At 40.0% G+C, this 27,709-nt stretch overlaps 3 protein-coding genes across 3 annotated transcripts; 2 read left to right on the top strand and 1 right to left on the bottom strand.

The window, feature by feature from the left end:
- Positions 1-44: 44 nt before the first annotated feature.
- On the top strand, positions 45-12,253 carry nr1h4 (nuclear receptor subfamily 1, group H, member 4). Its single transcript, XM_084933078.1, has 10 exons — positions 45-251; positions 953-1,133; positions 3,672-4,049; positions 7,352-7,492; positions 8,408-8,550; positions 8,661-8,759; positions 9,010-9,109; positions 9,261-9,407; positions 11,084-11,197; positions 11,326-12,253. Exons 2-10 carry the CDS (start codon positions 1,037-1,039, stop codon positions 11,562-11,564), a joined length of 1,458 nt encoding a protein of 485 aa, XP_084789204.1. The 5' UTR covers positions 45-251; positions 953-1,036; the 3' UTR covers positions 11,565-12,253.
- A 624-nt stretch (positions 12,254-12,877) lies between these two features.
- On the bottom strand, positions 12,878-15,551 carry c1qtnf13 (C1q and TNF related 13). Its single transcript, XM_084936743.1, has 2 exons — positions 15,521-15,551; positions 12,878-14,391 (listed from the first exon to the last, which is right to left on the bottom strand). Exons 1-2 carry the CDS (start codon positions 15,549-15,551, stop codon positions 13,286-13,288), a joined length of 1,137 nt encoding a protein of 378 aa, XP_084792869.1. The 3' UTR covers positions 12,878-13,285.
- Positions 15,552-18,600: 3,049 nt separating this feature from the next.
- On the top strand, positions 18,601-25,425 carry ube2na (ubiquitin-conjugating enzyme E2Na). Its single transcript, XM_084933077.1, has 4 exons — positions 18,601-18,734; positions 23,026-23,272; positions 23,472-23,612; positions 24,161-25,425. The coding sequence occupies exons 1-4, from the start codon at positions 18,705-18,707 to the stop codon at positions 24,205-24,207; spliced, it is 465 nt and encodes a 154-aa protein (XP_084789203.1). The 5' UTR covers positions 18,601-18,704; the 3' UTR covers positions 24,208-25,425.
- The last annotated feature ends 2,284 nt before the right edge of the window (positions 25,426-27,709 follow it).

Raw genomic sequence — 27,709 nt, 5'->3', positions numbered from 1 at the left:
CTTGGATAGGGAGGAGGGTTAATTAATAACCACCATCCATTTCTCCCTGACCCCAACTTAGTCACACATGGTCTCACTGATGTCCAGGCACCAGCAGCTTAATGTTCATTAGAAAGTATTGATGGAGTTGTAGCTCACAGCGTGGATATTCCCCCCTCCCAAACAAAAAAAAAAAAAGAAAAAGAAAAGAAAAAGTCACAGGAAGGAAAAATTCAGCAAGAAGGAACTCAACCTCAGCTGCCAAAGAGAAGGTAAGAATTGTGAGATTGAGAACGAACATATTTCTAATTTACTGGTGACTTATTATTAAGGCTGTGGTGTGGCATTGTTTGAAGATTTGGTTGAAGTGTGGGCAGTGGGTTTCTGAATTCTTGTGGGTAGCTTTAGACTCAAGGGAAATTACACCTAGTTAATTAAAAATGTGGCTGCTGAGGTCTATAAAAGTCATGTCTCACATGGGAACATATTTTGTCCCTAGCAGCAGAAAGGCCTCTGACACATTTGAGAACTGGTATTAAGATATTGTATGCGATGCTTTCAATCTCCTCAGCTGTCCAGATTTTAATATAAGATTTAATAAGCAGTGCTGTTTGCTAACAGGTGAGGCCTCCATATGATATGTTCAGTGAAATCAAATTAACAGAGACAATGATCTTGTCATACTAATGACACAGTCTTACATGAATCTGTAACGGGACAGGCAATAACAGAAAGAAAGAACAGACCTCTTTCCATGACTTGGTCTTCCTGTGGCAGTCTGCTCATCTGACCTTCATCCTCCACCTCTCTGTAGGGAAGTACCGAACATCTCTTCCCAGCGTGGGAGAGACCTGTCAGGTGCAATGATGTGGAGACTCCCAAGATGATTTTTAATTCCAGTGGGGCACAGACGTCTAAGGGACTTGCGTTGCTTCATCGCGGTTGACAAATCACTTTTTCATGCTTGTTACAGAGCTCCCCAAATTCAAAGCGTGTGACTGCTTTCCAGCCCGGTCCAACCTGTGTTTTCTGAGGCAGTGACAGACAACGCTCCTGAATGAATGAGTGGATGGGCCCCGACATCAATTTGGTGGGACCACTGCAGCTCCCACCCAACGATGAATTCTCCATCTTAGAGAGTTCCCACTTTTATGGTAAGTTTACAGAAAGACAAAATCAAAACTGAGCAAGTGACAACATTCGCATACTAATTTCTTTGCAATTATAATCAGTACAAGCATGGGGAAATCATCTCTGCATTTAACTTGTACTAGTGTTTAGAACAATAAAACAAGAAACCATATATAAAAGATGGCTGTAGCCACCCTGGCATCACCCATGCATGGGTCTGTGAACTATTTTGAAGCTTGAAATTGTTGCAGGTTTGATTTTAGGAGCTACAAGTGATCAAGTTTGTATGAGAGGAGGGCAGTGCTGAATTCCAGTTCTAACAGTAGAAAGGTTAATTGGCAGGCTACATTGACAGACTCATTGAGTGCAGTTTAAAGACGGGGATCCCTGCTAATTAGTGCTAAGTAACAAGAGAAATAGTAGGATATCACTCAAGCTAAGTTGTAGTAAAGACAACGTTGGAGTAAATACACATTAATAGATGAGTCATGCATGCACCATAAAAACCCAGTCTTAGCCTTAACCTTCGCCCTACTCTTTAGCACATTTTTAGAACAGAAGTTTCTGTACAGGTTTTTACGTACAGATGAAGGAGCCATGAGCGCAGACAGTACAAACACAACCATGAATATCAGTGAACTGATTTAACCAAAGTGAAGCTCTCAGCCACTAGTCAGGGTTTCAGCAAGAACTGAATATTAGACCTTTTGCAAAGATATAATTTATTGATTATTTATTACTAATTCACAGTGACCTGTAAACAAACAGATACATTTAATAGTTTGAGGCTACTTTGTGACATTTTTCTGTCACAATAGTCAGTTATCTGCCAGTGACTAAGGATCTGTAACAACTCTGAGTGAGTGGCAACAGAACGCCAATCTTCCACTAACAAGCTGAACAAAATTATTTTTTAAGGTAAAAAGTACACTCTGCACACCTGCTATCATCACCTACTTTAGAAATCAGATCTTAATTTTGAATGAAAATATCAACTAACAATAGGTGACTCTCATCCAGCACCTGTAAAGCATTTATGGATGCTCAAATTCCTCCGAACAATTGCATGAGCCGGATCTGACCTGTCCACAAATTCAAGCTCACTGAACAGTAGCAGTCAGCTTGTACCTGTGTCCACATCTGGAAATGACTTCTGATATCAGCTGGCTACTTGCAGTGTGAAGAAATGTGACTACGTGGTTAATAAGTAGCTGTGACAACCTTTGCTCTTTCTGGGATTACTCAAGCAAGTGCCAAGTTGCTACAGTAGGTACTGTACTCAGATCTTTTGGGAAAAGCACGCCGATCGAAAGGAAGAAATTGAAGATGACTGTTTTGGTTAATAAAAGGAAAGATAGACTTGAACAACAGAGCACAGCTGGACAGTGTGGATCAGAGAGCAAAGTTTCAAAATAATCTGTGTGTTTGGGCTCACAGAAATGGCCATGGTCCAGACTAAGTCTTCAAGAGGTCAGTGTTACATTATACTATACTGATATTCTGTTAGTATTAGGTGGTCTGATGGCTTTAAAAGCAAAATTGAACATTTCACAGTCACTTTAGTCAAGAGATGATTGCATTGTGTTGTCTTGTCAATAGTCATCCCTGATAAGTTGTATATGAAGGTTATAAAACTCATCAGTATGTAATAATGAACCAAAAGTACAATCCTGTTAACATTCTTCGACTGGATATCACTTGCAAATGTGTAATTTTGTTCGTTGTGCTGTTAAATCTAATTCTAAAGGCCACAATGTCCTCTGTGTAAGCAGGTTGTTAATCATTTATGGGTTTATAGTATATGTTATAAGAAAGTAGTTAAACCTTCAACTTTGTTTAACCGTCACGGTTTACAATTCTTGGAAGCAGAGTTTTGATTTTTGGATTTCTATACGACGGTTTATTTGATATTCTTTTCTTGGATTTTAGCTTGTAGCTTTATCTTGATGTATATACTTTTGTATTTTGAGCCTTCAGTTCTTCATCCGCTCCCTAACTTATTTAGTTACGTTGTTGCCTCAGTATTTTCTGTTTACTCTCCCGTGCCAGTTCCTCTGTGTCAAATTTATTTATGCGTCTGTGTTTCTCTCCTTAGGTGTTGTTCCTCCTTCCTGTTTTATTTTTTTTATTTTTTTTACAATAGTTGCCTCTTGTATCATGTGTCTGCTTCTACTTCCCTCTCCTGGCTGATTATCTCAGTCTGTTCACGTCCCCTGATTGTCCTCCGTGTCTGTGTTTATCTTTTGTCATGTAATCTGTTGGTCGTCCCGGTGTTACTGTCATGTAAGAGTCTACTAATTCTCTATGGTTGGAATTTTTCTTTTACCATTGTGGTGATTGTATGTTTTGGATTTACCTTGCCTTTAGTAAAGCTAGTTTAAAGGCAAGAGTCAACCGTTGCAAAACTTTTCTTTTAATATTTTAACACTTTGACACTTTAGCTTTTAAAGGAACTTTATTATTCAAGTCACTTGTTCATATTAAAACTGCAACAACTGTACTGCGTCTCTGATTACATTTGACTAAGATGAAGCCACATATCATTTCTCTTCTTCTCTTAGATATCCTCACAGATCAAGGCAGCCCTCTCCTGCAGGATCCCGACATCTTACCCTTCACCAGCTATCCCAGCATGCAGTATCAATTCATGGAGCCAACAGTGTCTTCCACTCCATACTATTCCACTCAGAACTACTACCCACAGTATAATGGAGACGAATGGTACTCACACACAGGGATATATGAACTGAGGAAAGGACCCCTCGAGGGCAGCTATGAGGCGGAGATGGAGGAGGGCTCCTCTGTTGTGCCGGCTGTGTGCAAGAGAAGCCGGCACCTGTCACAAGCTGGAAGGGTTAAAGGGGAGGAACTGTGTGTTGTATGTGGAGACAAGGCCTCTGGATACCACTATAATGCTCTCACTTGTGAGGGATGTAAAGGTGAGACGTAGAACAGGAAACAGCAGTGTAATCCTTAACTGTAACTGTTACTCTAAATAGCCTGTCTTCTTTACAGTGTAATGATAAGAGCAGTTGGTGGAGCTGAAAGACACTAGCAATTTAGGGATTTTCTAAATGTGGTGACTTATCAAGGATGACATGGGTGGGCCTCATGGGAAATGAAAAACTTTGATCGAATAAAAATAGGGTTGAATACAGTGGAGAATAAAGCAATAAAATCCTTTACTTTAGTGAAAGCACAGATATCCTAAAAAATAATACGTAACCAGGGTGACATCATCCGTTGGTAAATGGTAAAAATGGTAAATGGCCTGTATTTGTATAGCGCTTTACTAGTCCCTAAGGACCCCAAAGCGCTTTACACATCCAGTCATCCACACACACATTCACACACTGGTGATGGCAAGCTACATTGTAGCCACAGCCACCCTGGGGCGCACTGACAGAGGCGTTGGTCCGCGATGTCCTGTTACAAAGGCCCAAGCAGAGCAATTTCAATGTCATGGCCTCGGTGACTCAAACCGGATGTCATGAGTAAGGGGTGGGAACTGATGGAATCTGCATACTCATATGGGAGCGACCTGGTAATGAAAAGGTTGGCTTATTCTAAAGCATATTGTGGTTGATTAATCTTCTATTGAAATTGAGACCATAAACTAATGATAAAATTACCAGCTTTTCAATACAGTCATATTTCTTATTGTACCTGGAGGAGTTGCCCCTGCTAGCCATTAGAAAGAAGTAAATGTACTTCTGCAGTGGCTTCACAATGCTTTAGTGCAGGGGTGTCAAACATAAGAACAGCAACACGAACAAGAATATCTCCACTTTAGAAAAATCTTTTACAATGTTTTCATCTAAGACTGACTGTGTGTCTAGTGTGCAACTGCATAATAACGAGCTGAATGACATTTGCCCCAAATTCCAACATCACGTTATTGTGTTTAGCTGTTGACTTTAAGGGGTCTAACCATGATGACGATGTGTTTAAATCTACAGTTCAAACAAATGGAGAAGAGAAAACCTGTGCTTTTACAATCTTGTTAATTCCAGACGTCTTCAACAGTTTGAAATGCCTGTGTAAGCGGCTCCAATGCTGGACATGATACCTTACTCAGTTCCTGTAAAAACTGTTTTTTTAATCTGTTATCCTTTACAGCTGCTGTACACTGAGAACAAAATACCATTTATTTCGTATTTAATAACCCTTACTTAATAACCCCAGGAGGTTAACTATGCAATCATACACTGAAGGGTTTGAAGCTGATTTTAAGGTAACAAAAAACAATAAAATTAGGCAATCTTACAGTAAGAGCAAGGACTTTACAACTCTTTTTGTCCCTTTTACAAATCATTAACTTGGGGATGAACTGCTGAAGGCCACCACTCTGCTGTCACCATGTCTTTATGACGCTGTTGATTTGGTGTGGATCCTGCCAAACAACAGGGTGAAACGATATAAGTGTAATTCCACACTGTGAAGTGGGACAATGCCAGGAGTGTGGCTGCTGACCTGTCCTGCCATTTGACTGAGAATAGGCTCAGGTCTACCTGGTACTGCCACCAGATTGGGTTCCTTCTCAGCTTTCGGCTGTACAATGCACGAGCAACCTGAGCTCAGTTACTCTACTGCATGCCATTGTGCTTAATGATGTCAGAATGTCTGCTAACTGTTCCACGGTTATTCTGAGCGTGTGTGTGAGTGTGTGTGAGTGCATGTCAGTACTCCAGGTATAACTTATTAGTGTGGTGTTTGGATTAAACCCAGTTGGGTTCAATATACAACTAAATTAGAACAGTTAGTGAAGCAGTAACTCGAGTTTTTTCCGAGTATAGTAACACTATCATTTATAGAAAGCTGGAATCTGGAGCTGATCCTTTATTTACTTTCTAAGTACCAATACCACAAAAAAACAAAACAAAAGTATTCAGCATAAGCAAAAGTAATGACACACATATTATGGCACTGATAACTTCATATCTTATATTAGCAGAAATTAGCTTTTTTTGCCACTATAAGAATATATGTGTCACTCAAATATTAAAGAAAAAACTCAAATATTGCAGTGCAGAAATTCTTGAGTTGTATTTAACAGGGTTATTTTTCCACATATAAAATGTGCCACTTATTATCTGTAATGAGTTCTTTTTTTTAAATAACATAACTTATGTCACGACCTGATACAGAAGCTGTAACATAACTTTTATTTTTTTCATTTTTGCCAGTCAGAGTAACAAACGCCACAGTATTCGTCTCTCCATTCACTTCAGTTCATCTCAGTTCAGTTGCGTTCTACTTGTATAGCGCCAAATCACTACAACAACAAAGTGCTTTAAATTGCAATACAGAGAAAACTCTGACAATCAGAAGACCTCCTCTGAGCAAGAGCTTGGTGACAGTGGGAAGGAAAATTTTCCTTTTAACAGTAAGAAACTTCCGGGAGAACCAAGCTCAGCGAGGGACAGCCATCTGACAAGACTGGTTGGGGATAAGGGGAGGGAGACAGGACAAAAGGTGCACTGTGGAAGAGAGCCAGTGATTAATAACTCACACAACTTATCGATGCAGATTATGGAAGCTTTGTTTCTGCCAGTGGGAAAAAAAATGCCGGTCAGAACTAAGTTGAACTTTTGGGTTAATCAAGATTTTGAGTTAGGTATGTCAAAATTCTGAACAAACTCTAAGTTATGAGATAATTACCTGAAATTTTCAGTCATGGATGATTTTTTCCCCAGTAATTTAAACGAGCTTCCAAGATTTTTAATAGCCTCTCCTTTCTTTCTGTCAGTTGCTAAATGTTCACAGTCTAAATGACACTGTAAAGGATTAAGATAACACAAAAGGAATGATCATTGTTTAATCAGCTCTTTTTTGGGCTTATGTAGTATAAAGGTAGATTCTGAACATTCAGTTCAAATGATATAGTGCAAATTTACAACATCCATCACCTTAAGGAGCTTTATATTACAATGATGATAACGATATAAAAAAAAAACAAAAAACCAACAATTACATGACTCCCTATGAGCAAGCACTTGGTGACAGTGGGAAGGAAAAACTTCCTTTTTAACAGGAAAAAAAAAGCTCTCCAGCACAACCAGGCTTAGAGAGGTGTATTGATCCACTACGACCTTTCAGGGTGAGGTTGGGGGTTTAGGAACGTTGTGTCAAATTCCCTAAAAATCCAGTAATTAACTGGCAAACACTCATGTGCGCATTAAAGATCATAACATATCGGCGTCCCTTGTTGTTAATACATTTTTATTTTTACCACGTTCAGGTTTCTTCAGACGGAGCATCACAAAAAACGCTGTGTACAAATGCAAGAGTGGCGGAAACTGTGAGATGGACATGTACATGCGCCGGAAATGCCAGGAGTGCCGGCTGAGAAAGTGCAAGGAGATGGGCATGCTGGCAGAATGTGAGTATCGCTGCATTCGAGGATGCCGAAACAGGGATTTTTTTTTTTTTTTAAAGAGCGTTAACGTGTTCCCACAGTAACATCTACTTATTATGATTAAGAGAGACTGCTAAATATAAGTGTACATTTTCCATTCTGACATGGGCTGTTGGATTTTAATGGGGGATTACGTGTCAGTATATATCACACAGTACAAACATCTGTTTATCTATTTAAGCTGCATTTAAAAAAATAAGAACATGACACATTTGCTAAAGTGATTTTTGCCTTAAGTTGATGTTTCTCAGTTGTCTCTATAGTTTCAAATGCTGAGCTTACCTCAAACTGAACGCAAAATCTGTAAATAGGAGCACCCACTTTTCTGAAACTGTGTATTGGAGGATTATTGGGGTCTATTATAGAGCTGTCAGCTGAAAAGAGAAGAATGAGAGGCTGGACTCCTGTTGCTCATAAATAGTACAGAGAAGATGTGATGAATAATGCAGGGTGAAAGGCATTCACGACTCTCTCTATCTGCTGCCTCAACAAGAGACTAGTGAGTTAGATTTTTGATCAAAATGTGAGAAGACAGATGGTAACTGAGAACGCTTCTCTTCTCAGCACTATCTTAAGTGTAAACTTATTATGCAATTGATCAGAGAAATCTAAAGTAGAGGCAGTTGCAGTGTTTTGGGGAAGGAATAAGGTAGAAAAGGAATCACGTTTAGTAGAGAGCAGTTCACATATATGCATTATGATGTGATGTTAAAATAGTAAACAGCAAGAGTTGCAGTAATCTGCCTGCTTGTTGCACATAGATTGTAATTAGTTTGACCAAAGCCATCATAGATGAAAATAAACATTCAGCACTGCCGCTGCATTAAAAACCTGCAAGGTATTTAACACGCAAAGTGAATCCTTCGTCGCTACTGACAGGCCTGCTGACAGAGATCCAGTGTAAATCTAAAAGGCTGCGGAAGAACACCAAGGCCTCCCCAGGACAGTCGACTGGGGATGAGACGGAGGGGCCAGAGAATGTCGAAAACAAGCAGGTCACCTCCACCACCAGACTGTCAAAGGTAACCTGAACATCTGCAGATGTCCTCAGAGCTCGCTGATGCTCTCAAACAGGCACAGAAGACGTCACCGCTTAATGATGGGCTGTTTTTGATTTTCTCTTTAAATCCAGGAAAAGGTTGAACTCACCAAAGAGCAGCAGGCACTCATGAAACTCATCGTGGATGCTTACGACAAACATCAGATTCCTCAAGATTTTGCTAAAAAGCTGGTACGAAACAGAAATATTGATATTAAATAACCAGGCGAACACTGCTGATGAAAACTGGCTGCGGGGAATGCAGCTAAGAAAATAAAACCTGTATGCACAGACATCAGACAAGCAGCACCAGCTTGTTGGGTGGAATAATGTTTGCATGACTACATGCCGCCGAGACTGTTTTATTAGTTTGCTTTGTGGAGTTTTTGCTGTTTGCTCCCTCTTCCCTCTGATCTGTTTTTCCCGCTGTTTTTTCCTCAAGCTACAAGAACATTACAGCGCAGATGAAAACTTTCTCCTACTGACAGAAGTGGCAACAAGTCAAGTTCAAGTTTTGGTGGAGTTTACAAAAAGTATTCCAGGTAATTCTTTTTTCTTTTTACCAATCCTGTGGAGCACACTGCAGTGTTATCTTAAGGTCATGGACAGAGGCATGACAGATGCTGGGAGAGTACGTAAAGTAAAAACACAGTATCTTGCCTGTTGTAATGACAAGTGTTATGTCTGTCATAGGGTTTCTGTCTCTGGATCACGAAGATCAGATTGCTCTGCTGAAGGGTTCAGCTGTGGAAGCCACATATCTGCGCTCAGCTCAGGTTTTCAGCAAAAAGATGCCCACTGGATACGCGCAACTTTTAGAGGAGAGGATACAGAAGAGTGGTGAGTCTACAGCAGCACCTATAAATGTGTCGGTGCTGATATTCAGCAGTTATAGCAGATGCAGGTTTTTATGTGTGCAGCTCTTGCTTCATGACCTTCAGCAGTCTTGGTCTTCTGCAGCCAAGCAGCTAAGTCTTTCAGGTCCTTGATTAATATTTGATCTGTGTCGGTTACGTGTGCTGACCTGTTGATCTCTGGCTGGGTATAGATTACGCATGAGCACACACCTTCACTGGCTATTGTTTCACTCCGTTCGGCGCTACATGTGCATCCATGCTTGCAGATTAAAGGAGAGTGGCTTTTCTGGGATTAATTTATTACAGCGCATGAGTTTCTTCTGCTGTTTTAATCCAAACCTATAGATTTTTGCTCACGTCCCCCGTGTTGTCTCCTTTAAAAGAAAAAATCATTTATATTAATGTGGGGTGTCATTATGTCAACCAGGTTGGACAGTTAGACAGACAGCAGCGGTGATGGCAGGCGTGTGTGCGCGTCACTGGGTCCCTCAGTGCTGCTGTGGTGTGAATAGTGCCTATAAGAGATATTCACAGTAAAGGCCAGTCTGGGAGAATAAGTGGTCAAAGCTGTCTGAGGAGGCCATTGTTTCTTATCAAAACATCAGAAGTGCTATTGTCCACTTCTGTCCCTCTGAGCCCCGCTGGCATTTCTGAAAGCTCGATAATGTGCCCGAGCAGACAGGCACCCTCTGCTAGCTGAAGAGCTTTAATATCAGGAAGTGCTGCCAACGTGCAAGAGCATACTAAACAAAAACTTTTAAATAATATAGAGAGTAGTTATATGTTATAGTAAATATGTATATGAAATATGTTTATTATTTAATCGCTGCTTATGGAGCCTATCCCAGCTACCATAGGGCAAGAGGCGGGGCACACTGTGGACAGGTCACCAATCTGACGCAGGGCTAGGATAAGGATAAGATCTATGATTAACTGCAAATAATTGTGTCGTAATTTCTGATGGCTTCACATACTTCATACTTCACACTCATAAAAACTCTTTCTTCGCTCTCTCCTTTGCCTCGCTTCTCTCACACCTTCATCCACCTCCTCCCCACTCTTCTCACCACAATGCAGCAGAGCACATCGACCTCAGACCCTGTATATGTGTTTTTGATTTAACTTTGAGAGACTCCAGTCTTTGATCATATTAGCTGTAAAAGCTTAAACTGAATGTATTTTACATGAAAAACTTTACAGCATCTTTTAAATAAATAAAATGAATAGTATAATACAACATTATAGATTATCCTGGTCAAAGTACAGGCTGTTACATAAAACAGGCTGTCTCTGTGCATCTTAAAACTATAAAACCTCGCCAGCTTTCAGCAGCATCGACAATCCTTTATTATCCATCAAGTTAGTGCACAGAGTAACATTGTCTGCGTAGAGCTGCAGATCAAAGACTTTTTATTATTAATTTGGGAAGGTCAGTTTACTGTGTTTAGAGCACTTCCAGTCAGCGTAAACATGTTTATTGGCTCTTCCACAACATGAACAACAACAACAGAAATTGAATTACTCTACTTTAAGTAATTAAACCAAAGCTTAAGAGATGGCTTCTTACTTTGAGGACTTGTTTATTTACTATTCACTGACTTTATATATAAAACTTTCTATTTTATTAGAAAAAAAATATGTTGCTTTCTTTTTCTGCAGGTATATCACAAGACTTCATTACACCCATGTTCAACTTTTACAAAAGCATCAGTGAACTCCACATGGCACAGGAGGAACAGGCTCTCCTTACTGCCGTAACCATCCTGACACCAGGTGAGCCTCCCAAAAATAGCGTTAACGGCATTGATTTGGATGTATTTTGTTGTTTCCTAAAGTAATATTTGATTCAAATTTTGATTTCTTTGAAGATGATAATCACTATCCACTCTATTCCTCTCCAGATCGGCCTTATGTCAAAGATCAGCAGGCTGTTGAGAGACTTCAGGAGCCCATGCTGGATGTGCTGAGGAAGCTGTGCGCCCTGCAGCATCCGCAGGAGCCGCAGTACTTCGCTCGTCTCCTGGGCCGTCTGACAGAGCTGAGAACACTCAACCACTTCCACGCGGAGATGCTCACATCCTGGAGAACGAACGACCACAAATTTACCCCGCTGCTCTGTGAGATCTGGGATGTGCAGTGACGGGCCAGGACGAGAGAAGAAGGCGGTAACACAGGGGTGATAATGTGGACATTAACTTACACGACAACATCATAGCTCAAACTTACAGTCCTTTCCCAGCCTCTGTTGTGAAGCCGTGACATTGGCATTAGTCATGTAGTGATTGGTTTAGAGTGCTGCTTGTGCCTTTCTCATGGATTACTCTATTATTTTTAACCATTCACAGACAAAGAGGCTCCTGTTCAAATATTGTGATTTGGCCAACCTTTTTTTTTTTACTGTGTATATCATGCAAAACATTGATTAGTCAAACAAGTACAAACACTGGAAAGCCACGGTGGTGCTCCTAAGAAGTGGAAGGCTTAGATTAAGTGTGATAATGGGTGAATCCTACGATCTGCCTGAATAAATATTTTCAAGAAAAAAAGGGTTTACCTGGAAATAGTTTTCATAATAGATAGTCACAACATCTGGGATGCAGTTATTCAATAAAGAGTAAGCAAAACCAAAAAAACCAAAAAAAACATTGTCACCTTTTCTGCTTGATCATATTTGTATAATCTTTCATTTTTACATCTTCCAGAAACATTGACTTTTTATTCCTTATTTATGCCTGTAGGTAGCCATCTGGCCAAACAAAGGCGTCTCAATTAGAGGGCCGTGACTGAGGGATTTTTTTTTTTTTTTTGCATGTTTTAACCAATTTTCTAATAGCCAATAAAGATTATTTAAGATAAATGTTTGGCTCTTTTTCTCTTTCTGGTGGTAATGGCGCTGTGAATCAGAAGCTTTAAGAGCTTAAGTAGAAATGGCAACATTTAGGGATTCATGTTTGGAAAGAAATTTATCAGATGTTGAGTCCCGTGTTATAATATGTTATAAAAATCCTTAATTAAATGGTAAATGGCCTGTATTTGTATAGGGCTTAATCCCTAAGGACCCAAAAGCACTATACACTACATTCAGTCATCCACACACTGGTAATGACAAGCTACATTGTAGCCACAGCTGCCCTGGGGCACAATGACAGAGGCGAGGCTGCCGGACACTGGTGCCACCGGGCCCTCTGACCACCACCACAAGTGTCTTGGTGAAGGACACGACGACCGAAACTGTCGGAGCCGGGACTCGAACCGGCAACCTTCCGATTACAAGACGAACTGCCAACTCTTGAGCCAATATCGCCCCGTGTCTAATCTTTAGGTTTATTTTCATCCACAAACCAGCATTTGTTTGATTTAGAAGAAAAAAAGAACATATGTAAAACTCATTTAAGGAAATTTATTTATCATTTTCCCAAAATGCACACAAATCATTTAATCAGATCTTTCTACAAATAAAAGTTAAATAACTTTAACATGGTGCAACTCTAAGTCTACATTTTGTAGTACATAAATTTGAATAAACTTTACATCATTTACAACGTTTTTTTTGTCATGCAATGTTCACTTTTTTAAAATGAAAATTCTCAGATAGTTGTATCTGTGCACCTAAACCCAAACTGTATCACAGATTTTCTAAGAGAACATTGCACTTAGCTGTATCATAGCACCATCTGGTGGCAACAAATGTTACCTTTTGGAATAACACTGTTTAATAAAAACAAACAAAATGTTACAAAAAGAAAGAGAGAGAGGAATCTGTTAAACTATGCTGACCACAGTTTAAAAATTCTACCTGACTCATTGACGTGGAGATAAACTGCAGGCTGGGAAGAAATAACAGCTACAACCTTAAGACATTTATAGGTGACCTCTGTCCTCCTGGCTGGTGGCAGGTGTTTCTGTATCTGGATAAACCAGGAAGCCTGAGAACGTGGTGTACCTGCCCTGGTTGCTGTAAACAGCAAAGCGCTCATCCTGTTGACTGTACAGCCACACGCTGTCGCCCCTGCTTAGAGACAGCAACAAACTCTGACTCTGCATTTCCCTTCTCTTTGATGTGTCATCATCAAACACCATCGCCTGCACCTCGCCCTTCCCAGTCATCAGCTTCACTGAAACAGCCCTACGAGGGTGTTTCCCCACAGTGAAGGCGAAGAAGTACACCCCTGGGAAGTGGCAGGTGAAGCGGCCAGAGGTTTTGTTGAAATGGCCCCCTATGTTGACATATTCTACATCAAAGGTGATTGGTGGCTTTTCTTGTGTCCAGCTGCTGTGACCCATGAGGGTTGATGTCCGTGCTACTGAGAAGGCAGACCGTGGCTGCTCTCTCTGGCCTCTGACCTGAGGTGGACAGTTTGGGTAGGGTAGAGCAGGTGTAGACAAGTGGTTGCTGATGTAGCTGGTTGCCATGGCATCAGGATACACCAGGTAACCTGAGAAGGTGATGTAAGGCCCAGCGTTGCTGTACAAAGCATACTGGGGGCTAGGCTGCAAGCGCAACCACACTATGTCCATTTTCTTCAAACCGATCATAAGACTTTGGCTCTGAACTTTTCTCCCTTTCTTGCGGAAGTCGTCATAAGCTATAGCCTGCACCTCCTCTCCGTTCTTCACCAGGATGACAGAAAGCATTTTTTTGGGAAATTTCCCCACAGAGAAGGAGAAATAGTATGCCCCGGGGATGCGACAGCGGAAGTGGCCAGTGTCTGGATTGAAATCCCCTCCAATGTTGACCACGAGCCTGTTGAAGGTCACTGCCTTCTGCTTGCCTCCCACCACGCTACTGGTTTGCGTGGCAGAGAAAGCAGAGAGGAGACCTGTTGGCGCGGGAGGAGCATAAAGGGGAGAAGCTGCTCCAAAGCAGTTGATGAGGAGGAACAAACATAGCACGTAGCAGTGTGTGCTCCACTGATCTGAAAACAAGACAGAAATACCTGTGAAATTACATAATGAGATATCAGTCACTCAAAGCACAGGTACGTATATACCTGTGGTGTATATATTGTTTCTGTTGGAGGGAACCAACGATTTTCACCTTTAAGATATCATGCTAACTAAGTTATAGCTTCATATTGCATATTATTATAAATTTTGGTTACATTTTAAATCCAAATCACTTTCTTTAAGTCTTTTAAGGGCTCTATGAGTGCTTCTCTAAGATACCTAGACTAAAAATCAGTGTTTACCTGAACTGCTCACAGCACATATCTATATCCATCAGGTAAAGCTTTAAAGGTCACTTAAAACCAAAAGGCTGGCAGCAAAGTGAAGTACACTTCATTTAGGCCTGGGAAGTATGGCTGCTCTCTGTTAACATAAATCTTTCTACTTGAATTAAGCCCTCGGTGTGAGCAGCAGCCCCTGTAATATGGCTGGTATTGTCTGTTCTCTCTGTGCACTGACGGAAGGGCTGCATTAGGTGCTGGTTCATCTGTTCCTCTGTGTGTTGAACAATGGAAAATTTCAAATGGCTGTGGAGGTGAAGCAGAACAAAATGCTAAACGATATGAGAGCAAAACAATTTAGGAAACATCATTTTATAAGTGCACAGGTTGACATAAATCAGCTATTATTATTACCATATTATCATGAATATAAAAAAAATGTTTTTTACAAGCATAACTTATTAAATTTTACCGTCACACACATTTGTGAGCACAAACCTACACAGACAGAAATTTATGATCCTAAAATTTCAAATCCTTCACAAAATGTAATACTGTGTACGTACATGCATAAAAAATACATTTTAAATACTACAAGGTCAGATCTGTCTGATGATAGTTAAATATGTAACTCTGAGCACGAGCTGTCTTAACCAAATCCATAAACTCTTGCTATCTAGTTGAAATTAACCTTTTCAAAACCTAATTTTAACCTTTTAAAACAATCTTGCATTTGTTGCATTCTTTAAAGTAAGTACTTACATTTATATAGCAGTAACACAGAGTGTAAATACACACAAAATACATAAACTAAGTCACAGAAATACATTTATGACAAACGGCATAATAAAAAAAAAACCCTCACACTCATTCAAACACAGTGCTTGCATTAAAACATAATCTATCCGTAAGAGACATAAAAACGCACCTGTGGCGCTACAATGGAGCAGAAACCGCATGGTGAAAGTTGTTGCACTGCTAATGTCCACATTATAGGCCTGACACCCAAAGGGGAAAAGCTTTTGTCCATTCGGATATGAGAGGAGGAGGAGGAGCTCCAAACCCCCTCCAATATATTCTTCCTATTCATCCATGAGACAAAAAATATCCCAAAATTCAACAGGACTCTGCAGGTTTATTGGACCTTGGAGATGTTCAGTCTAAGAAATGCGCTGAGTTGTCTAACACTGGGAAAGATAACATCAGGCACTGTGGTAACCTCTGAACAACTTCTGCTTCAGGAACAAGCACAGCTGGGAAGCACATGTAGAAAAAAAGGTGTTGCCAAATGACAAAAAAACGGCCATGTTGATGTTAATAGCAACTATTCTACTACAGCTTCTGCAGTGCAAAAAATACTGATGCTGCCAGTGCTACCCCTCAGCCTCCTAGTAGATGCACATGGTATACATTTGAAAATCCAGGTGACTTCCTTCTTGAGACACACACACTAATCTGCTTCTGTCCCCTCCCATATGAACACGCATGCTGACTTTTGAACTGTGGTGCTGATAACAAGGCAGTTGGTCACCGCTCACTTTATTACATGATGATTATTATTTATGAGTTTAATAAAGTAATTTTTATTTCTCATTTTTATTAGCCCGAACTGATTTCTGGGTCAAAGTAAGATGTCAACCGTCCAAAGACATGCAGCTTGTGGGGATAGGTTAATTGGATAATCCAAATTGCCACTAGGTGTGAATGTGCGAGTGAATGTGAGTGCGAATGGTTGTCTGTCCCTGTGTGTTGGCCCTGCGACAGACTGGCGACCTGTCCAGGGTGTACCCCGCCTCTCGCTCTATGACAGCTGGGATAGGCTCCAGCGCCCCCTGCGACCCTGAAAAGGATAAGCAGAAGTGAATGAATTTATGAATTTATGATATACTTTTATATATATTAACAGCTTTAATCTCTACTCCTCTTATGAAATGAAGTTGATGCTATACTATTGCACTGTATGTTAGGTGTACAAAGTAGAAAACATATGCATACAAGCGCAGTGATACTGGGTTAAATGCCATGATAACAGGGTTCTTGCTGATCGGAGCTGGCTTGGCCCTGGCTTATCGAAGAATTAAGGAAGCGGAACCGGCTGTTCAAACCCCCACAAGGCTGCCCGCTGGGATTGAAATGATGGGACGAGGCGTGAGTTTTTAAAAATGGGCTTATTGAGTGCAGCACGGATAAGATCTTGGAGAACGCACGGCTGCCGTGAATACTCAGAACAAGACCTCTGAGTGAAAAACTGGATTACATCTGGAGGGGCTAACTCGAATAACACCTTTGAGCGCAAATTGGATCACATCTTGGGAAGTGCACTGTGATCGTGAGTTCTCAGAACCTGCTCTTTGAGCAAAAAGAATGACAACATCACGGAACGTAAGTTTGGATAACATCATAGAAAGCTCACGGCTCTCCAACGGGAGATTGAGAGACCAGTGTTGGACTGTTAGAACAGCTTTGAAATTCATATGAGTTGTTCGCACTAAAGTAAAAACCACCATCACTTCATGTGGAGACCCCTTCGGCGCCAGCTGCGGTCTCAAGGCTGGAGCTGAACAAAACACCCTGATAACGACTGTGTTTAGACTGTTCCCCCCATTCCATGCAAGGCCACCTGGGTTGGCTGGAAGACTGTTTACTTAGCCTGGCGGAGCGAAGGACACTGTCTCAGCTGAACTCTGGACACACACACACACACATACACTGATATGCACACACTGATCCCCCCTCCCTTTCCAAACAGCTTCGATGCTTGTGCCCTACCGGGGAAGATGGCAGTCGACTGGACCAGCGCAGACATGCTGCAGGACCGGATGCGCTGTCTACACCGGCTCTCTCTTACCCTTTACCCGCCCCTGTTGCTTGTCTTGTGTTTCTATGGTGTATTGATAGTCATGTGCTTTTTGTGCTGAGGTGTTTTTTCTGTTATCAAACTGTTCTCCCACTAGGAGCTCAGTCTGAGTGGAGTTTTTTTTCTCCTCCTCTTACCTCATGTTATGTATTTTCGTTGTTTTTTTCCTATCAGCCTACCTTTCTGACATGTCTCCCCAATGTGATGTTTGTGTAAAGTTGGTCAGAAGGTTCCTTTGTAAGTGCGCATGCGCCATTAGCGTGCTGCCTGCTGTAACCCTAATTTCCTTCGGGATTAATAAAGTATTCTGATTCTGATAAATGTTGGTGCAACATTTACTGGATGAAACTGGATAAATATCTGAACACTCTTCTTGGCAGAATTGGTAGAGTTCATTTAAATTGGTTGGTTTTCTTGAATGGACACAGCTTTTAAATGCAGCCCACAAATTTTTAAGTAGGATTAAGTTTGGGGATTTGGGATGGCCATTTGAGAAGTTTAATGTTAGTATGCGTTATCCATTCCAAAACCGCTTTTGATGTGGATTTCAGATCACTGTCAAGAATCACTGAAGAATTTGAAGTTAATCCCCCCTTTTTATTATTACATCTATTTTGTGCAATGTAACAGAACTAATGACAGCGGAACAGCCTTAGGAAATGGTGCTACCACCACTATGCTAGATAGTTAGTACAGTCTCCTTCAGCTTAAAGGCATTACCTTGTGTCATTGTGGCCAAATAGCTAATTGTTTATTTTGTCTGAACAAAACTTTTCTCTGGAAGCCATTTGGCTTGTCCATATGAGCCGCTGCAGATATTGGTCAAGCTCAATTTTGGATGCATATATATATATCACTATAAATATCACTCATGTCACATAAATCTCATAAATCTGTTTTTTCTTAGTTGAATTTTTTTTAACTTGCCTGTAACTGTTCGCTTCTTCTTCTTTTTTTCATGTTATGCTATTAAAAATTAAACGTACAGGCCAGTCCATGTTACCCATATTTATCGTTTTCCATTAGGGCTTACCTTAAGAAGACGTTACCTTTACTTGGAATAATATTTTTTAACCATTCGAGAAACATGTTTGCATCGTGAGTGTGTTAGACAAGCAGCTGCTGTGTAAGTCACGTTCACGTCCCTCCATTCACTATCACCGTGACGCAGAGAACCCGGAAGACGTGTGTTTGCTGTCAATGCCAACGACAGAAAGAAGGCACTGAGAGCTAAAAAGCCCGCATTTAAGACAAGATGGCAGGACTGCCCCGCAGGATCATTAAGGTAAAAAGAAAAAAAAATCACGCCTCAAACAACAGCATGCCTTTTGTAGTAACGGCAAAAATGCCACAATCACAGCCACAAACTCCTAAACGCTCTGGTGGTGCGCCCGGCGAGCAGTTTTGTGTGCTAACATTAGCATCTCGCTGGCTAACGGGTTGTTTGTTAAAGTAACTTCCGCTTCGTTTCTGCACCCACATACGCCGAGACACGGCGGGTTAAAAATACACCACCGTGCTGTAACGATGGCGGATAAAAGTCCTTACCTTTTCTAAATATACTTGTCTAAATATATTTTTCTGGTGTTCTCAAGTTGCTTGTAGTGCTGTCAGAAAGGCTGGCTAGCTAAAAATGCTAACGCCGGCTAGTTGTTTAGCATTGCTTGTATTTTAATAAAGCCCGACACTGCAAGCCTCGTGCCTTTACTGTATACTGCAATGACTTAAAATCACACACCCGTTTTATTTTTTTCGTTATTTATTTTTATTTTTGGCAACCATTGGGAGTTAAAGGTTAGTAAGGTAATTAAAACGTGTTTTAAAAACTGCACAAAAAATTGGATGAATGAAATCGCTCCCACTGTGGGTTACTTCAACAAGGCCGATGTCTTTCTGTTAATGATAACATTATGACTTGCTAATTTACTTAACGAGCTTAATGATTTGTAAAACTGTTGTTAAGTTGACATATTTAAGGCCTTTAGAGTTTCCTTTTCTGTACGCAAGCCCAAATCAAAAATCCACACCTGCGTTACACTCAACCTGACGATTTTTCTTTTGGGCGAGGGGGGGTCCATGTTTTTAGAGCGAGTGTGACTGCTTGTTGTATTTGTTATGTTACGTTTAGGGTCACAGTTCAATGATTAAAATACATTTTCACTCGTTTGCCTTCTTAGCAGGGTAATGTGTTATTTTCCCATTTTCTGTGTTTTCCTGAGTGTGCATTTTCTCAACCAAGCTTTCCAAATGTAGTTGATTCCTCACTTTTGTTTCCTTCTAGATCTGTCGTTGCAGACACAAGCTTTTTATTAGCACACACATCAATAAAAAGGGGACCTTTTGTGGTTGACTATCCATGTTCGTTACCTTATTATACAGAAATGTGTGCAAAAATAATTGAGTGAATGTTAAAACAAATACAGTACAACTGATTTGGTGGGTTCCAGCTTTTATCTATGCAGGAAAAACCTTTGTTTAAAAACATGTGTAGTGTCCAGGTGTGTGAGGAAGCAGGCCACAGCCCAGACTTGGTGGGAAAAGGTGGAAGGGCTGGGAACAGTACTTGATGGGACGAGCCCTGAGAGCGTGTGACTGGGACTGGGAGCCCCTCTACTGTCTGTGTTTTCACTGCATGGTTTTGTCTGTGGGTTATCTGAAACATTTCAGGAATCTCACTCCCAGTTGCATGGAGGAAACGAGTGTCAAAAACGAGTGTGGTGGTTGTTGGAACATTTATTCAATTATATTTTGAATACTGTAAAGTTTGTTTTGTTGGAGTCAGTTGTGCATTTCAAACAGCAAAAGAAGAGACTATCATTTTTAAAACTGAGAAAATAACGAAACAGTTTTGTTCAACTTATTCAACAGTAAATACTTGAGTCCTGTGAAAAACAAGTTCATCCTTACTGCTTCATTGGGAATCAAGAACGAAGATAGCAGCCAGGTGCTGCTAATCAAATGCACATGATTAATTGATTGGCAGGTTTTGCCACTTTGGGGCATTTAGGCACAATCTCCCAGAAGTGGGCATCCCAGCAAATTTCCCTCAAGCTCGGATTGTGCAATGCTCAAAGAAACTGCAAAAAACCCCAAGAGCTAAATCTCCAACTCTGCAGGCCGCTGTTGGAATTTTAAAGTTCTTTAAAACACAGTTAGAAAGAGATTGAACTAGTATGTGTTGTTTGAAAGTGTTTCCAGGAGAAAGTCTCCTCCTAAAAAGAACAAGGCAGCGCCACTTAGGTTTGCAAAGTTGCATGTAAGCCAAACCTTTAAAGATAAATCATGATAACTCAAGGAAATATGTATTTATTATATCATGATATCTCAAGGAAATTGAGATGTATTTTGTGCTGAGCTTGCTAACCAGCTGCTTAAAAACGTGCCTTTGTATTATGCAATCAGATCGCAAATTTGCATTTGCGCTTCCTGTCATATTGAGTGCTTCAGGAGTGTTTGGTTGTGTCATTTAAGTAGGGGTCACACATCACCAGCTGCTGGTATCTTATCTTTTGTAGCCTGTTTACACCTTCTGTAAGAACAGTTTTCTTGCACATTTTGCAGAGTACTTTGTTAGGAGCTGTTAAATCCCCCCCCCCTTTTTTTTTTTTTGACTAAGACTTGTGGGTTGGGGAGTCCTTTGGACAGAGGAGACCTAAGTGAACACAACATATCAGCACAAACACCTCATGCCAAATGTCAAGCACAGTGGTGGTAGGGTGATGATTTTGCCTTGTTTTGAAGCCACAGGACTTGGGTACCTTGCTGTCATTGAGTGGACCATGCACTCCTCTGTATATCAATGTATTCTAGAGTCAAATATGAGGCCATCTGTCCAAAAGTAAAAGCTTGGTGAAAATTAGGTCATGCAACAGGACAATGATCACAGCAGCAAATCTACAGCAGAATGTTTGAGGAAAAAAACATAAAGTCAAAGTCCAGACCTTAGCCTGACTGAAATGCTGTGGTGGGATTTTAAGAGAGCTGTGGATAAGTGAAAGTCTGGAAACCCCAATGAACTGAAGCAATGTATTAAAGAAGAGTGGGCCAGAATTCCTCTAAAATAATGTGAGAGACTGATGAATGAAGTCATACAGAAAAGAACGTTAAATTACTTTAAGTAATAGCTAAAGGGTCCCCCTCCAAAAAGTTGATTCTGTTCACCTGGACGTAGTGTTTTGTGGGAGAAACGTTTCATCACTCATCCAAGTGACTTCTTCTGTCTCAGCTGACTGCAGGTTTCGCCAATCTTATAAACAGTACATTTGCATAATGACTGAAACCAGCCCACTGAAGGAACAATGGGCTGGGAGGTCAGTTCCTTAATCTTAATTATGCAAATTCTCATGATCATTGATCAACAACCACTGACCACTGATCAAATTCCACTGATGAATGGCCATGTGCCAACCAAGGAAAACCCATTGTAAACTGCGTTTCATTGTCACAAGTTTTGTTTTCACTTGGTGAAGCAGAAAATGCGTGAATGTTTTGATACTTATTTCTAACCTGTGGCCAAGTTTGTTTTACACTGCTGTAAATAGAACACAGATTAGAAATTTGAGCAGGACTTGATTGGTCAGTTTTATATGGAAGAAAAATGAAATAATGTGCCAGACAACATCTTTTATGTAAGTATGCATAGACTAAAGCAGTCTGACCTAACACAGAAAGTTGAACACCACTGCTGTGATAGTCATTATCTCTGATGGAGATTTAGGCTCTCTGATGTTTAAGGACCCTGATTGCGATCACCATGAAACGCTTTAACTCAAGTGCATAAAACACACAGCGCCCATTGTTGCACTGTTTCTCACACGTCTGGGTTTTTTGTGAAGATCTTTGGAAAGATTTCATGCTTTAAGGATATCTGTTGCCTTCAACCTTCTTTTGGATGTGTTTAGAAACTGCAGGGCTGCGTATGGTGCAACTCTGCACCCACAGTGGATAACAGGAGAGGACAGGGGGATTTATTTCTCACTGCAACAATTAAACACATCCTGATTTATGATCTATGAATATCAGCAAAACTTTTTAAAAATTACTATTCTTTTGCTAATTAGATGCATTTATTGGTGTAGCTCTACGAGATATCACCTGAAACGCCGTTAATGACCCAGAATCAATATATCAGCTGATATGAAAAGATAAATTATTAGTGTCACTTATTCTTAAGAATATTGAAATATATATTACTATTATCGACTTCCAGTGATGTATTTTATAAACTACTTTGCACCTGTATATGAAGACTGCACATTGCCTTTATTCAGCTACAAATGCTGCAGACTGTAGAAGCATAATAAATGGACTTACAGTCACTCTACTGGCCAGACCATGTAAGGAATGTGTAACGTCTTATTTTATGTTATATTTAGGTTTTTAAAAAATTTCCTGTTGGCACAAATCTGGAACCATATTATCTGAAACCATCATACCTGTGATTGCCCAGTATTATCAGATGTCTCTAATACAACATTCAAAAGCAGTTCCCCAAAACGACCTGATTTATGGACTTGGTATTCTAATTTATCTAATTCCTTCTCCTTCCTTTGTTTCCGCTTTCTTTATTTTTCCAGGAAACTCAGCGCTTGCTTGCAGAGCCTGTCCCAGGCATCAAGGCAGAGCCAGATGAAGCCAATGCCCGCTACTTTCACGTGGTCATCGCTGGACCTCAGGACTCACCTTTCGAAGGAGGCACATTTAGACTTGAACTCTTTTTACCAGAGGAATATCCCATGGCAGCTCCTAAAGTACGTTTCATGACCAAAATTTATCATCCAAACGTTGACAAGTTGGGAAGAATATGTCTTGACATTTTGAAAGGTAAGCCAGTATTGTAGCTTAAAAATCTATGAGAATATTAATCATGTCTTTCACCATCATATCAGAGACAAAGAATATATTGTCTCTTATTAAAAGTCTCTTCCTAAACAGGATCATTGGTCACTTTTCATGTGTTTTGCCTGTATGCATTTTTATTTGACTACACTTGTCTTTATTTATTTATTTATTTTTTTAATAGATAAATGGTCACCAGCTCTGCAGATTCGTACAGTGCTGCTCTCAATCCAGGCTTTACTAAGTGCACCCAACCCTGACGATCCTCTAGCAAATGATGTTGCAGAGAAGTGGAAGACCAGTGAAGCTGAAGCCATAGAAACCGGTGAGAGCCATGATCTGGCGTGGTGTAAAGACGAGATTTACCACATTATTCATGATGTTGTTAGCCAGTTTGATGCTCCTACGTTGTTATGATAATCTTGGTCCACAATCAACATTGCAGTTATGAAGAAGTTAGCAAATGCTTTTAAAAACTATCACAGGCAAACCACCATGACTAACCAAATTTAGGTAACAGCAATACTGATTTGATAAAGTTATTATAGTCTCGAAATTATTAAAGAGAACACTTGAAATGCTTACCATTCGTTATCAAAGAGAGTTTTATATAAGCTGTGACCTTTTTTTTCTTTCCCCCTCCCCACATTGCAATGTTATGACATCACAACAATGTAATTGGGCAGTTGTGATGTTGATCCTTGACTAAAATTATGGCATGATGATGATAATGCAGGAGCATTACCCATAGTCGTGCTACTTCATCTCTGTATATAAACAAGTCACTTATATCACACACAATTAATATGGAATATTTTTCTTTTAAGTTATGGTTTCCTTTAAAATTGATGTATTTTTTATTTTACTTTGCAGCCAAGACATGGACCAGGCTTTATGCTGGAAACAAAAACGAAGTGTAAAGCAGCCTCTTGGAGACAGAAGTGGAAGCAAATTGTATGAACACAACTCATGTGCTGCCAAGACCACCTCCTGCTTTATTTGCATTTAAAGGACACCATCTTTTAGTGTATATACATGTCAGATTTTCTTATATATGTATACACACTAAAAGTACACACACAAAATATATATATACTGCTGACATTTGGTGATTTAAATGCACACTAGAAATTACGAGCTGTCTTTGTCCTGACTCACTACTATTCAAATGCATGGGCAGAGGTTTTAGATCTACTCATCTAGCTTTCTTTGTCCACTGAGGGGAAAAGGTGTCTTGCATCACACGTTTTTTTTTTTCAGGGGGGAGGGGGCACAATTTTGGAGCAGGGGAATAAGCTGAGTTAGAGACTGGCTTAGATGTGGATAACATGATATGCTTTTTATGTTTCTTTTAACTTTGTTTTATCGTGTTGCTGTTCATTAAAAGCAGCTAACTCTACTAGCCCACTGTTTTTGTAGGCGCTCGCCTGGAGAAGGTTTAGTCCTGTGTAGGTTTGCCCAGTAGGACGCATAAACAATCATCGCTGTGCTGCTTCTTCGAGTCAATCTGGATTTGTTAAATATAAACTGAGATGACTGAGAACCAAACTGAGCCTGCCACTGTCACATTAACTTTTCCAGCCACTCTCAGTGTGGAATTGGATGTACAGTACTTTTGTGGATGGCATGAGAGTGTGTGTGGTGGGTTCAGTGGACATTGTGGACCTTTCTTTAGTTTTAGCACATACAGTATGTGTTGTTACCATATCTTGTCTTTTACATGTGAATCTTTTCTTGCTGTTAGCATACTAACTACTCTTGCTTTTCGGCCCCTTACGTCATCAGTTTAATTCTGCGAAACTCTGTGGTTTACCTGCTCTCACTGGCATTTATTTCAAAAAGCAGTGCGGTTACATTTGAACAGTCAGTTGATGAAAGCGGGAACTGGGGTGTTGTGATTGGTGTGTGAGAAGAGATGCTGCATTGTGGAGGAGATCACACTCCCAAAAGTACAATGAAAGCTTTGACTCTTGACTGTTGTGACTGGGCTTTGGCTGTAAAGTCTGTATTCATTTCACTTTGTGTAAATTCATTCTTTGTTAATCTGAAGGTGAAATGTTTTCCTGCTCTCAGAATGATATGAAACAGTCCAACTACAAACTTTTATGTTCTGTAAATAAATTCTGTTGATTAATAAATACCTGACTGTGATTCTTAATAGGACATGTGGTACATTGTGTACAAGTTGGTTTGTAATTTGTACACACACAGTTACAGACAGTTCACCGTTCAAGGGGGACGGGGGTGGAGTCTAACCCTATATATCTATCATAAGGCGAAAAGCCATTACAGGGCAAACAGGGAGAGACAGATTATAGACCCAACTTCCTCTTTACATTTTAGGAAAATGGGAAAACAATGCAGTGATTTATAGAAATGTGCAAACACAAATGGAGGCAGGCATACCAGCAATGTGCTGACTAACACAAAGACAGTAACTGCTTTATATATCTGCAAAATGCAGCCTTTCATTATCTTTAGCGGCATGTTGCGTACTGCTTAGGTCAACAAAAACAATCCAGGGTGTTTTTGTACTTTTCTTCTTCCAATCTGTAATAAAAGGACTGGAACCATAATAACACTTTGGGATGTTAAGTATTTATACGACGAAAAAAGTAACTGGAATCCAAGTGAAATGAAAAACTGCAAACTTAAGAGCGAGTTTTATCAGCCACGACTTTTTTGTTTTTTTTGAGCTGGTATTAGATATTTGTCACTAGAATGGCATTCATACTTACCAGATAATACTTAGTATTGGAACTGCTTTCAATGCATGACGGCAATCTTTTTTTCAGTACTCTACAGTACTGGGCAAATGTCTTGGGCCTTCTCTCATTTCTTTTTAGTTTGCTAGGAAAGTGGGAAATTTATTGAATAATGCAAACGTACATGTAAATACAGTACATAAGGCAAAAACTGAGTTTGTACAATTCTAAAAAGCTCGACTGAACATTTGATCTGACCACCTTTATTCTTCAACACAGCCTGAACTCTCTCAGGAACCTTTCTTGAATTTTCTTTAAGTAGTCTTCAGGAATAGTTCTCCAGGCTTCTTAAAGGACACGCAGAGCTTTTCTTTGGATGCTGGCTGTTTTTTGTTCTTGTCTCTGTTAAGATGATTCCACACAGTAATGTTGAAGTCTGGCAAACCAAACCATGACTGAAGATGTTCAATGTAGGTTGTTTTTTGTCATGTATGCTTTTAATGTATTGGCAGTATGTTTTGGACCATTGTCATGGCAAAAATGAAGCTGCTGACAACCATGGCAGATCTTTCCAGATGGTATTGCATGGATAAAAATCTGCATTCACGATTCCATCATTTTGACAAGATCCTGAACACCACTAAACTGAAATGGAGCCCCAAACCATGACAGAACCTCTGTCGTGTTTTGCAGAAAGCTGTAAGCACTGTTGTACCTCTCTCATCACCACCTCTGAAGACAGTTTGAACCCAAAATTTCACATTAGGATTCATCCCTCCGTCAAACCTGTTGCCACTGATTTACGGTCCTGTGTAATTTGGGATGCCTCAGCCTTTTCTCCCTCTTTCTCTTCCTTAAAGATTTGTTGACAGCCACCTTTCCACTAAGACTATTTCAGTGAACATTAATGGATCAACGAAAAGTCAAATTGGATCTGTCCAGTTCTATTTCAGGTCTTTGCTGGATTTTTTTTCTAAATCTTAAAATGCTTGAATAATGATCGCTTAGTGTTATGTGGCTCAAGAAACAAAAACATTCTTCTGAAAGTGGCCAGGTACAAGAACTGGACTGAAAAGGAGTTACATAGCAGCCAATGTCCATACAAAATCAGAAAAAATTATATTGCACAAAAAGACCTTAAAATGCATTATTATTGATTTTTAAAACCATGCAGAAACCCTGCTACTCAAGTTCACTACAAGAAGATCTTAATATTAACATTTATTTGCTAGTTTAGTCCACACAAAATCAAATTCATGACGTTCTTATAGCTGTGACTGGCATTATTCAGAATTCCAGTCAGGGTTAAAAGCAGTAATTTCAAACTACAGAAAATCATGGTGCCTAAAATCTTCAGTGATTGCCACTTGCCACATGGATGTAGCTTGGATCTCTGTCTTGCGAGTTGTTTCCTCTGACCTGGAAAACTTCAGCTGGCACACTGTACTCCTGATATTTTAATACCTTTGTTTGCAAAACATGGTTCAGTTCTTGACTTTTCACAAACCCTTTTAATCCTTGTGTGAGTCAGTGCAACTTTGGATGTATGTTAGGCTCATTCATAATAATCAAGACTATTTGTTTAGCTTAAGCGCTTTCAAACAGAAACGGCTGCCAGTTATCATTGGTTCTGATTTGGACAGTCACTAATAATACAAACACACCAACCTTTTTTTTTTCTCTTTTTTTTTTAAACACATTGCTTCCACAAGTGAAT

Source organism: Perissodus microlepis, chromosome 7 (assembly GCF_051167445.1).
Source record: "Perissodus microlepis isolate ML-2025 ecotype Zambia chromosome 7, ASM5116744v1, whole genome shotgun sequence".
NCBI classification, from domain to species: Eukaryota; Metazoa; Chordata; class Actinopteri; order Cichliformes; family Cichlidae; genus Perissodus; species Perissodus microlepis.
The sequence above is the reverse complement of the archived record's forward strand: the minus strand, read 5'-3'. Positions and strand labels throughout refer to the sequence as shown.

Bases quoted from the DNA above. Each gene is read 5' to 3' on its own strand.
- nr1h4 (XM_084933078.1), top strand. From the start codon at position 1,037: ATGAATGAGTGGATGGGCCCCGACATCAATTTGGTGGGACCACTGCAG. The intron at 8,760-9,009 runs GTACGAAACAGA...TTTTTCCTCAAG, and splicing joins AAGATTTTGCTAAAAAGCTG to CTACAAGAACATTACAGCGC. The intron at 9,110-9,260 runs GTAATTCTTTTT...TGTCTGTCATAG, and splicing joins GTTTACAAAAAGTATTCCAG to GGTTTCTGTCTCTGGATCAC.
- ube2na (XM_084933077.1), top strand. From the start codon at position 18,705: ATGGCAGGACTGCCCCGCAGGATCATTAAG. The intron at 18,735-23,025 runs GTAAAAAGAAAA...TTATTTTTCCAG, and splicing joins TGCCCCGCAGGATCATTAAG to GAAACTCAGCGCTTGCTTGC. The intron at 23,613-24,160 runs GTGAGAGCCATG...TTTACTTTGCAG, and splicing joins AGCTGAAGCCATAGAAACCG to CCAAGACATGGACCAGGCTT.
- c1qtnf13 (XM_084936743.1), bottom strand. From the start codon at position 15,551: ATGCGGTTTCTGCTCCATTGTAGCGCCACAG. The intron at 14,392-15,520 runs GTGCGTTTTTAT...CTGTGCTTTGAG, and splicing joins GCTCCATTGTAGCGCCACAG to TGACTGATATCTCATTATGT.